Source organism: Pinus tabuliformis, chromosome 5_1 (genome assembly GCF_031772625.1).
Source record: "Pinus tabuliformis cultivar Carrire ecotype Pingquan chromosome 5_1, CPIR1, whole genome shotgun sequence".
Lineage (NCBI taxonomy): Eukaryota > Viridiplantae > Streptophyta > Pinopsida > Pinales > Pinaceae > Pinus > Pinus tabuliformis.
In genome coordinates, this window is record NC_142305.1 from 841,019,433 (window position 1) to 841,032,619 (window position 13,187).

At 31.7% G+C, this 13,187-nt stretch overlaps 1 protein-coding gene across 1 annotated transcript; it reads right to left on the reverse strand.

Moving 5' to 3' along the window:
* Positions 1-6,466: 6,466 nt before the first annotated feature.
* On the reverse strand, positions 6,467-10,356 carry LOC149167497 (calcium uniporter protein 3, mitochondrial-like). The gene is made up of 2 exons (XM_089431541.1): positions 9,760-10,356; positions 6,467-7,142 (listed from the first exon to the last, which is right to left on the reverse strand). Exons 1-2 carry the CDS (start codon positions 10,180-10,182, stop codon positions 6,636-6,638), a joined length of 930 nt encoding a protein of 309 aa, XP_089287667.1. The 5' UTR covers positions 10,183-10,356; the 3' UTR covers positions 6,467-6,635.
* Positions 10,357-13,187: the final 2,831 nt, after the last annotated feature.

Consider the following 13,187-nt stretch of genomic DNA (forward strand, 5'->3'; position numbering starts at 1 on the left):
AAAACATTTCAAAGGCTATCTGGATAACTTCAAGCTCCGTCTGTAGCTTATACAGAAAACAATAGTAACAAACAAATTATTCAGGTCCCTAGTAGAGTCGTCATTGATGTTATCACTTAGGTTTTCCCAAAAGTTGTAAGAAATGAAAAGGAGGCCAAGGTAACCACAGACCAATCTTTTAGATACAAAATCTAGCCAATCTGTATCCAGAGAGGGCTCTCTCTTTATGATTTAGCTTTGTTTTTAAAAGTATTAGGCTAGTTATGAAGTTCAAGGGTTTTTTTTGAGTTTGGGTGGTGAGATTCAATAGAACAAAGAGGTAAGGCAAAGTAGTTCATTCCATTGGGCTAATGGAGTTAATGAAGATGGCTTTCTGGATTTGGTTTCTTAACAGAGGATGGTTTCACAGAGCGAGGTGGTCAAATAGGGAACAAATAAAGGCTGGAAACAAATGGAATGGGCTCAAATGCGGTGAAGGGCAGTTGAGAATCCTTCAACCTATTTAAAGAGGGAAATTTGATGATTACTGATAAGGAGCAGTTAAGTATTCTTTAACAAATAATCAACATGAAAGAATTAGGAAACAGGAGCAATTAAGATTTCACTACTTATCCTAATTCTGAAGAAAACATAGAAAACAATAATGACTGAAAATAGAGTGCAATCGAGCATATTCTGAAATTAATCATTTCTTTATCATTCAGATTTTGAAACACAAATGATGTAATAAAATAAGAAAACTTTAAAACACAAGGTATAGAGGACTTATTGATCCAGTGGTTGATTCAAGATGTCTGTGACAAGTCCTCTGCTTCAATTCTTCATCCAGTAAACCATACAACAGTTGATTCAAACAACTCTTTATTCCAAAAATTCGATATTACAACAAAGTCTAGGAATCCACCCCCAATACTCCATTTGAGGGGGTATTTATGTAGAAAATTATAAAACAAATATCTCATAACAGAGTGAGATAATATCTAGGATGACTAAAAATAGTTTACACGAAATAGAAATAGCTAGCCTTGAAAATAGGGAAAAGATGAACTGATGTTGTGCTGGTCCTGTTTTTGTTGAATGTGCTGGAGGTAGGCCCTATAATTCGGCTGGCAGCTGTCTTCTTCAGTTACTCTGCGTTGTATGCCTGTTTCAACTGATACTCTTTAACACTGATTGATACTCTTTGACTTGTTTTGACCCCTGTTCATCTTGCTCTGGTAAAAATCTCTGTCTGGTCATCTTTCCTCTGTCAATTTGTGCCTCTGAAGGTCCACTGGTTAGGGTAGCAATCTCCCTGTATCTATATTTATTTCTCTCTTCTACAAGCTTGGAAGTCCCTCAATGTTGGTTTAGACTGCGTTAAAGAGAAAGAAACTGTAAAATCGCAGGTTGGTTGAGGTTGCGAGTTCGTTGTTGGAGTCTTTGTGGTCGGGCGTCGGACGAGAAACTAGAACTGTGAACTCGGCCGATTTTATGCTCGGAGCGTTGTATGCAGCAAACTACAGCTAAAATGGCAATTTTTCGGTTTTATTTGACAAAATGAAGTTTTGGCGGGATTTTTTGATTTGATTGGGCGGATGACATAAGCGGCACGGGAGTAACGTCAGCAGGCGGATGACATGGTGGATGACGTCAGTGGATGATGTCAGCAGTATCGGACTCGACGTCAACGGATGACGTCAACAGTAGGTGGTAAGTGGTTTACCCTGCACCGCTTTTGGGGCTGAGTAGTTTCGGGCCGGGAGGGAGAGAGCACCCTAGATGGGTGACGCGTAGCTTTGGTACGGGTGGAAAACCACCGACCCCCACGAGTTAACGCTCGGTGATGAAGGGGGTTCCGATATTGATGTAGGCCTATGGATGATCGAGAGACGATCAGATGGTGGACGGGTGTTAGAGATGACGGGGAGTTAAGCAGCAGGCCCGGTCATAATAAACTGTGTTTTGAATGTATCAGGTGCTATTTTGATTGGTCAGGGTTGGTTGTTAATTAACCTAGATGGTTAATTAATTCCATTATCGCGTGCGGGGATGGTTTTTCAATAGACTGCAGATCAACTTATTAATTCTTTTTTAGAGTGTGTTTATGGTCGTAATCAACCGGGGGCGGGAATACATAATATTTTGGGGTTTTTAATATAATAATATAATATGGGGAGGGTAATAAGGCACAGGGTTTATATAATAATAAAAGTTAAAAACTAATATGATTTTATGAATTGAAATTAAAAGCGCCAAGTTTAAAATAGTTGACTTTTGTGTCAAACTTAGGCTTTGAAGTGGAAAATGGGTTTATATGATGTATTTGCCAATTTCCTAAGTAAAATAGGGTTTTTACTTAGGTAAACGTTATGAAATGGAATGAGTGGTTTATGAGTGATATTAAGAACAGATCTTAATATTTTAGGGGGGATTAGTGAATGACTAGGGAAAAGTATGAAGGAGAGTTAGTTATGTAACCTTGCCTCGCTTGAGCTGCATCAAGTATAATATCTGCCTTGTACTTGTGATAGAGATAAGATTAACACATTTAGAGACATAATCTATCACAAGTATCATTCTACAATACCAATCTACCTACCCTGCCTACTTTAGTCCTAGCATTTTTTCCTTCTTTCTTTGGGTGCATTTAGACTAGCAAACACATATCAACTTTCCTTTTCTTTTCATGGTAAGCCTACCTAAGTCTGCAATTATTACATCCAAGGGCTCAGATTTAACTGTTGAGCTCCTTTTTATTTACTCTACCTATCTACTTATCTGCCAAGATTAAACAATTTGGTCAGATTTTATTCTCTATCTGTAAAACAGGAAATTCAAATATGAACTAGCCAAGATTAAGCTGTTTGGCCATTCATCAATTGTGGCATAAATTAACAAGCTGCACACAATGCTTATTACAGAAAAATAAAAAGTAGTGGCATTTTGGACTTGCACACTTTCCTGGTCTATTTTTGTTTGGGGTTTATTTCTTTCACTTTTTTGACCATTTTATTCTTTTTACCCTTTGATTTTTCTTTTAGGGTATACCTTCTTTACATTTTTTTATTTTTTTGATAATATGGAAACCTTTGCAACAAGGAAAGGAATGAAGATATTAGAGAGCTCAACAAGTCGATCATGAAATATGACACCTATTGGTATAGGAGTATAACACCTCCAACATCTAATGTCTTGAAACAATAAATATTTGAGATGGAGATATTAAACAGGTACCTCAAAACTGAAAATCAAATGTTGAAGGCACAAAATGGAATTCAAATTGCCAAGAGTGATAACCTCATTCTTCACTTAAGTCTATGGTATAAAAAGAACAAGAAATTGAAGAAAGAAAACAAGGCCATGAAAAGAGAAATCATTAACCCGAAGTAAAGATCCTTATGAGGAAACCAAGGATGACAGTGATTTCCAAGAAGAATAAGAAATTGAAATATGGATGTGCTAGCAAAGGTATACAAGAAAATGACAATTTTGTGTTGTATGAGGACATACAAAACCTCCAATGTGGGGGAATGTAGAGTCCAAGAACTACTTTATCTCGACACCCTTTTTGTCCATATTCACCTCCTTTTTCCTATTACTATCATCCAAATAAATGCAATAAAAATAAGGCTTTGATAAGTTAAACATTCATATGTCTTCTTTTTCATATTTTGTCAACATGTCTTATTATTCTATTAAAGTTTACATGCAACTACATAATTGACTTGATTCTGCAGTTAATCCACAGATCTATAGCTACTTCCATTGTTGATAGGGTTTGAGTGCGCTAGCTCAACAAAGGAGTATATGGGTATATAGGGAATGATCCTCTTATGGATTTCTTCTTGTTTACTCGAGCTAATTCATCAAGATATCTGCACTACAACACAGTCAACCACAAGATAGCATGCTGGAACAAAGTTCGAGTTTCAAGAGATATTATCGATTTTATTTTTCAATAGAAAATAGACAAATAAGAGATATGATTTAGTTTAATAAGGATTGTAGCGAAGTCCTGTAGGTTTGAATTTCTCATATTGTTAATTAAAACTCTATAAAAACAATGACAGCTCTGGGTAACAGTGCGCTACCATATGTAATTTTGAAGCATCCTCTAGAAACTCTTTTACATTTAATGCAAAGATCTTGGTTCATACATTTTATGTGTTGTTGATTTAAGGTGACTGACTGCCTCATGGAGGGCCCCTGCACGCAGATCAGGTCTTTGATTCACTGCAATTAGATTTTCTTTTATTTCATAGATTTAATTCATGGATGCTCTGTTTTCATGTTTTTAAGATGCAGTTCAATGGAGTTTGCGACTAGGTTCACTTGATTGATCTTTGCATCGATAATTTTGTTTGCTTGATATCTAGCATAACTCAGTCATTTCATTTGCTTCATACCTAGCATAACTCAATCATTTCGTTTTCTTCATACCTAACATAACTCAGTAATTTCGTTTCATTCATAAGCTTAGTTATCTTGTTTCTATTTTGAGTTTGCATTGAATGAAGTTGCAGTAGATAAGAGTGATAGTTTTTCTCAACATCTGAACTCAAACACATTTCATTTTCTAAGTTGATAAAATATGATTTTATTTATGTCGTTTCATGCTTTCATAATTAGCTTTGTTTAGCTGCAGCATAAAAATCCAAAAACAATTGATAAGTTGAAAACCAGATTAACTTAACATATTCATTGAAAAGAGTTAAAATCATTATCCAACCATTCTAAAAAGCTCAATCCAGCTAACTCTAGAAATATCATTTAGAGTAATTGATTAACAAATTTTAGAAATAATATCCTAGTATAATAACATCGTCTCAACACTGATTCTAGAGTTTGACATTAATTTAGATAACAATAACATAATCACCTTAATGACATAAACAAATTCTAGCACATATAGTGCACTTGTACTTCATTAGTTTACCTACCCTGGTTTATAATTTATGCTTACAATTTAAGAATATTAAATTGACTAAACAATATCTATGAGTCGCTAGACATGGTAGAGCATTAGAATAGGTTCTTGATATCACTTGTTTCCTAGCTAGTCAAAATGTAAGGAAGAGGGAGGATTAAGGAACGTTGGTTCCAAATAAATGTACAGTGAGCTATATGATGAGATGTGTTGCAACAATTTTCCTTGACCTCTTTCTTCTATAGATATCTATGTTTGTAAAAAAAATAAACTTAATGACTTAATTTCCCTTTCAAAATAAATCCAACTCTATTTAATTAGAATGTGATTCCTAATAAGAAAAGAACCCACAATTTTTTGACCTATCTTTAAAAATTAACCCTTTTTTTAACCATATATTAAGAGCATTTTGATATTCTAATATAATAAAAATACTAACTTATTCAAAAACATACCAAATATTTAATAATCCTTAAAATTCCAAATATAAAATATTTAAATATTTGTTTTTTTTTTATAATTGAATACATACTAAAAATTTAACATTATAAAACATTATCATTATAAATTACTTTTATTAAACAAAGAAAATAATATCTAAGTTCCAATAATTATAGATTCCACTAAGTCTGGTATGCAAAAGCTTAAACACATTAATAAAATAAATCTCGGGCAACTCATAACATGTGACCTTTTAGAATTTTAAAGGAACAAAATACAAAATTGAAAATATAGTCTTTTTATAGGTAAATGCTTATTAAAAATTAAATTAAATTTTGTAAAAATAAATAATAATTTTTTTAAATATAATTTTTAAAATAAGGAAAGATGAATTTATTATATAATTAAAGAAAGATGAAATTAGTTGCAATAATTATAGAGTCCACTAAGTCTGGTATGCAAAAGCTTAAACACATTAATAAAATAAATCTCGGGCAACTCATAACATGTGATCTTTTAGAATTTTAAAGGAACAAAATCCAAAATTGAAAATATAGTCTTTTTATATGTAAATGCTTATTAAAAGTAAAATCAAATTTTGTAAAAATAAATAAAAAAATTTAAAAGTATAATTTTTAAAATAATTAAAGAATAATGAAATTATTATATAATTAAAGAAAGATGAAATTATTATTTTAATCTGATAGTTGAGGTGCTTTAGTGATTTGTTCACTTTCGATTATGATTTACATTTTATGAAACTTCAATTTCTTAAGATAAAGCTAAAAAAATAAACAACTTCATAAATAAAATGTGTAAAAACATAACCACCAGTTTAAAAAAAATTATAATCATAGTGATTATTTGATTGAAAACGGTTTATTTTTATATATGGTTTTAATTTAATAATTGAGATAGTTTGCCTAGATTTATTTTCTTTCCATTAGGATTTACATTTTCATAAAGAATAAACAACCCATAAATGAAATGTGTTAAAAACTTAAACATTAGCGTTAAAAAACTATAATGACAGTGATTAGTCCATTGAAAAGCCTTTATTTCGTTAAAAGATAAAGTTGATAAATGTTGAAATAAAATAAAAATATGATACCAAAATTAAAAAACCATATAATTTAGACATGTGAAATGCCATGCGTTGTCTAGCGACTTTTAATTATTTTGGTTTACCATATACAGATTCCACAGAGGCCGAAGATGCCCTAATTACAGTATCCGAAGTGTTCGACCCAACTGTACAGAGTCGAGAATTTTTGGAATCTGGTTGTCAGCCAGAAGGATTTTGCCTTAATTCTCGTTCTTCCAGAAGATCCAAGAGCCCCCGAGAATTACCAGTAGAGAATGTTGAGTCCATGGTCTTGGTGGGAATTTTAAAGAGATTTTGCAGGTGGGTGAAGCGCTGGAGATCGAAGTTTGTTTTTCGCATAAGTTTTTTTTGCTTGGACTTGAATCTGGTCGTGAACCAGCCTTCATAGGTGGGATCCTTGCAGGTAACAATGAAGAAAGCATATCCGCATATCATATAGAAAGAGCCCAGATAAAAAGCTATGGGCTCCATGATGTCCCAAGAAAGTTCCCAGAACGTGAGACGAAGCAGTCCCGCTGTCTGCAGAATGAGGAATCCCAACCCAAAGCAGAGCTCCATCTGAACTTGTTTCTGAGCCTTCTCATCGATGATGCCTTTCTGTCTGCTCAGCTGCTTCAATTCCTGTATGCGAGGATCGTCTCCTGATGGCGGCCCCAATGGCATCACTCTGCTTATTGCTCTGGCGACCTGTTCAGATAGGAGGAAGAATTAGAGAAGAAAATTATTAAAATTTAAGTTATTTCTATTTTAATTGTGGATTTTAAGAATATCTTGGAATCAGATAAAGAAAAGCCAGGATTTTAAGTATTCTGAGATGGTACTGAGAAGAGTAGATCAAAAATTGATCTTCTGTCAGTCCAATTCCAGAGTGTTTTTAAAATGGCAAATCGAATATTAAATTCAGCAAAAGCATTAAACTATTTTGATCAAAATTGCTAGTTTTAGGAATATTCTGGAATGGTAAGATTTGAATGTTCAGATAAGACAGAGGAATTTGAGAAGAAAGTTCAGAAAATTATTATTGTTCAATTATAAAGTTTAGGCTTCTGTGATCTATATCAAGATTGTGAGAGATTTTTCAGCAAAAAACGCGTCGACAAATGATACTCCATGTGATTTTTGCTGAAAAATTTCTCACAAACTATTATTGTTATTATCAGAAGTATTGAGCAAATTTTTTTTTAATTGTGGATTTTAGGAATATTCTGAATTGGATGGAGAGGACCACAGATATTCTAAGAGGGAAGGAGAGGCAAAAAGATTGATGTAGCTCTTGTTTTTCCAATTTCAAAATATTTTCGCAAATCTAATAAAGTTCAGTCGAAGAAACACTGAGTCATTTTTATCTAAATTACAGATTTCTGAAATGAAAAATGAAGTGAAAAATTGACAAGAAAATTAATAAAATTTAATTGATCTTTATTTTAATTGTGAATTTCAAGAATATTTTAGAATCAGATTAAAAAAACCAGGAATACTCTGAGATGATACTGAAAAGAGTGAGGTCAAAAATTGATTTTCCTCCTGTCTGTCCAATTCCAGAGTGTTCTTAAAGTGGCAAATTGAATATTAAATTCAGCAAAAGCATTAAACCATTTTGATCAAGATTGCTGGTTTCAGGAATATTCTAGAATGACAAGACCTGAATGTTCAGATCGGACAGAAGAATTTGAGAAGAAAGTTCAGAAAACCATTATTGTTAATATCAGAAGTATTGAGCAATCTTTATTTTAATTGTGGATTTTAGGAATATTCTGAAATTGGATCCAGAGTATCACACATATTTTGTGAGATGGGAAAGAGAGGCCAAAAAATTGATCTGGCTCCTGTCTTTCTAATTCCAGAATATTTTCACAAATCTAATTAAGTTCAGCAGAAGAAATGCCAAAAATTTGATCTTATTCCTGTCTTTCCAATTCCAAAATATTTTCTCAAATCTAATTAAATTTAATAAAAGAAATACTAAGATTTCAAGAATATTCTTAAAAAAAAGTGAAAAATTAATTTCACTATCGTATAATTCCAAAATATTCTCATAATTCAATAATCAAATTGAATTCAACAAAATATTAATATATTATGAAGAAACTACTTACAATAAAATAATTGAACGTTCTGCAACTTGTTCGTATAAAAGAAATTGGAAACACAATATTAATGTCTTATGAAGAAACACATTATGATAAAATAATTGAACTGTCTGCAACTTGTTCATATAAAAAAATTTGGAAAAACAATTATTATAAGTATAAATATTGTTGCTGTTTTTTACATGTTAAGCACGAATTAACTAAAATTAAAGCATATAAATCAATAATACTATTAAATATCAACTTTTTAATGTGACTTTGATAGATTTGTAAAAGGTTCAAGGTACTTGCAGGTATTATCATTAAATAAGCTACCATCCGTACACAATTACCAGCAATAATTATAAAATTAAATATAAATAAAATGGATTAAATAACTAATATCTGAAGAAGGAGATATATAACAAATAAATATAATACAGAATTTTGGATGTCAATTAGATAATATTTCCATTTATGGTGTAAACTCCCATCACTCGGTTAAGTTTCATCACTCGAGCATAATGGGAAATTTTATAGCGATTGTATTAACTTTAATATAAATAAAATGGATTAAACTACTAATATTTGAAGGAGATATATAATCAATAAATATAATATAGAATTTTGGATATATAATATTTTCATTTATGGTGCAAGTTCCCATCACTTGGTCAAAAGTTTCATTATATTTTTATGTCAATTATATTATTATAGATTTTATGTATCCTGTAGAATAAAATTAATAGATTTTATCTAGAGAATAAAATTTAAAAACCAACTAATAGAAATAAGTTGATGGAAAGAAGATGAATCAGAGAAAACAGATGAAAAATGATAAAATAAATACATCCAAAGGATGACCTGCATGTGATGCAGCAAGATCCCAATTATATTCAAATTTCAAAAAAATATTCTATGATTTAAATACTTTATATCACTGATTGAATTTACTTCTAAACAAAGAGAGATATAAACATGTTTTGAATTTTAATAACTTTGAATTAAATATCAACCAAACTGCAAAATTATCATAAATGCTGCAAAATTGCCATAGATGCTGCAGGTTCTGTGAGAATATATAAATATTGTTACTTAGTTACTAACTAGACGGTTGGAATAGACTGATATAAACTAATTATTTAGATTGTTAGAATGGATTGAGATGACTAATTATATCAGTTTTGCTCAATAGACTGATAAATTCCTACAAATGCATGCATGCATCACCTCACCTTCTCTGGTTTGAGATAAACTCTTCCCCTCAAATTAAGCACAACTCCAGTCTCTTCTAGCTCTCTAGCAGTCCTGGCAGCCTCCTCATCAGATTCCTTGAAGCTCCATCTCTTACACATGTCCAACAGCTCTGTATAAGACACAATTTCCTTCCCATTTTCTTGCAACATTGTCCTCAGTTCCTCTATGCTAACAGCCCTCAACAGCCTCCTGGTCTCCTCTACTGTTAACATTATGTTTTTTACACTACTAGTTGATGTTGTGTTCCTATGTGCCAGAGAACTGATTGCAGGAAATCTTTCTGCACAGTCACCAAATCCTACTTCTCTTCTATTGCCTACACTAAGTATAGAAAATGGGGATGCAGATCTCTGCTTGATCTGCCTAAGTGTGTGGCTGCAGAGGACTCTACAGGCAGCCATCCTAATAACTTTAGCACTTGGAATATCAATATACTGAAACTTAGAAGAGGATTCCACAGACAGCCATCCTAATAACTCTAGTACTTGGAATATCAATATACTGAAACTTAGCAGAGGACTCTACAGGCAGCCATCCTAAAAATTTTAGCACTTGGAATATCAGAATACTGAAACTTAGCTGCAAAGGATGTTTGCATGGCTTCTGCCTTTAAAAGCATTGAAATTAACTGTAGCAATCGTAAATTATTAATGGGATCCCACACACCATGCCACTAGCCAACAAGAACAAGGAAAACAGTATGTTCCCAATAATTACTTTTTTTTGGTCTAGGTTTGCCCCCATGCCTTGGAAGAATCACTATTACACTGATTTGATGTTGGGTTAGTGCCATGGCCTATGACTGATCAGATTCATGAAGATCTCTAGGATCGCACTCTTGTCCATATGTGGACTGCACTTCACTCAACCCATCCATAGTGTTTCATAACTCAAGCCCAGGTATTACAGGGCAAAGTACTTCACGTGTGTGTTTATCTTAACAATGTAATGTATACTGAGTAATTAAGTTTTGCAGTGCGGTTATACATGGTTTGAATTCAACCATCATCTATAATTTAACTTGCAGATGGTTTATTACCCCTTTTATATATATATATATATATATATATATATATATATATATATCAAATTGCTTTTTATTTATTTATATTATTTAATGGTTAGATAGGTATAATTTAAAATATTTTTTAAAATAAAATTAAAATGTGATATTTTTTAAAAGTAAATTTTAATTATAATGTTGGAATAAATCAATTGATGGATCTCAAATATTGCTAAGAATGTGGATCCATTTAAAATTTAGAATGGTAAATAATTTTAAATAAAGTTTTGGTTTTATTATGAAAGTTAATATAATTTTCTCAAAGTAAATTTTCAAAATAAAGGTTCAAGATATGGGGAAATTAGATGTTGATATAATCATATGAAAGTTTTTTTGTATGGATATTCTTCAATGTTTTGATAATTTGCAAAAGCATTTAAACAAGGTTTTAGTATGAAAGTTGTATTATAATATAATTCTCTCAAAGTAAATTTTCAAAATTAAAGTTGAAGATATGTTAAGATATGGGGAGATTAGATTTTAATATAATAATATGAAAGTTTTTTGTATGGATATTTTTCAATCCCTTGATAATTTTCACAAGTATTTGAGGGATCTTGGAAAACAAATGGAGAGGATAGAGCAACACCTTGTTATTCCTCCAACAACATGAAGACCTTCACCACTCCTATCCAGGTGGCATGCTCTTAGTCCAACCGCTTAGCCTAATAATGCTATGATTTTGTTTTGTGGTTTTAGATTTACAATTACTCTTGTACAAGGCCAATTATTCCAATAGCTTCAGTTACTTGGGTATCCTTTAACTCTGAGATATCTCTCCTCCCTAAAGAGAATATATTTTTGAATATGATAAAAGTATTATAAGGAAGTAATATTTTTTTTTTGTTTTTGTCTTTTTCTAACTACTTTGAATCACACTAACTATAACCTTCTATAATCTTCAAAACCAGAATAATAATTAGGTTATAACTAGACATACTTAGTTCTATCCATCCATAATATGAAAACCTTTTAAAACATAGTTATAAAAGTTCAAACAAAAAGAGAGAGGAAGAAACTGCTTTAGAACTTGGATTTATCAAAACTTACCTTTGGAATTTGGTTGTGGTGAGGTTTGTCTTTCTAAGGGGATGGAAAAGGAATTGACATTTGGTTTTGTAAGTATGTGGAAAAGGAATTGTTGGGGATTTATTTCAGTTGATTATAGGAACAAATAATTAAAAGAGGTTAAAATCCTCTTTACCGACTATCAACACTTGTAAATATATGTTAAATTGATATTGGTTGAATGTTAAGTTAATATATGTTGAATTAATATTAAATATATTGTTATAATAACATTAAATACTACTTGTATCTCATTTATGCTACTGGTTGGTGTCAACACTTGTAAATATATGTTAAGTTGATATCGATTAAAAGTTAAGTTAATATATGTTGAATTAATATTAAGTATATTGTTATAATAACATTAAATACTACATGTATCTATTTTATGCCACTAGTTGGTGTTATGTAGGTGATTCTTATAGTTCAAATTTGTATGTTACAACACCATTGTGTGTCATTTCTCGAGTTTTATGTGCTATGCATCTTGGAATGGTTTTCATTTCGTCATGCTCTTCAATAATTAGAGCAAGTGTATGCACATGTTGTCTATGGGATGGTTGTGCTACTCGTGGTTGGTGGAAATTTAGTATATCACGTTGTGCCTTATATTTTCTGTGGGTTACAATTAGGTTTTTGCAGCCTTGGTTTTATTAGAAAAATAGAAGAGAGCATAGAGAGATTGTGTACACAATACAAAATCAAATTTCGATTTTTTTGTTGATCACAATAGTTACAAATATATAGGACATAAAACAACAACTTCAACACCTCTGAATCACGACTACAACTCATACATGGGAAACAACAACTTCTAGATTAATGCTTGGGAACTCACAATAACAACTCACAATGACAACTCACAAGAACACATGGAATCATTAATGCTTGGGAACTCACAATAACAACTCACAACGACAACTCACAAGAACACATGGAATCATTACTTCCAACCCCCTCTGTTAATGCTTACATGACAAATATAGAAAATAAACATTGTAACAATAACGGAATTTTTGAAAAATTTTGTGATCATGAGTAGCACTCATATACACTCTTCAAGCTTCCCACTTAATCCATTTAATACAAATTGCTTCCAACCATTGTTGAAGTATTTTACATAATTGATGCTTCTCAATCTCATGGAGCGTGGGTGGAGCACAACAGGTTAGTCTCGATACTGAACCAGGTCAATCTCAATACTGAACCATTGTAAGAAACTTCCACCATCTATTGAATATATGACTTTGCGCTATATTCACGAGTTATCTAGTA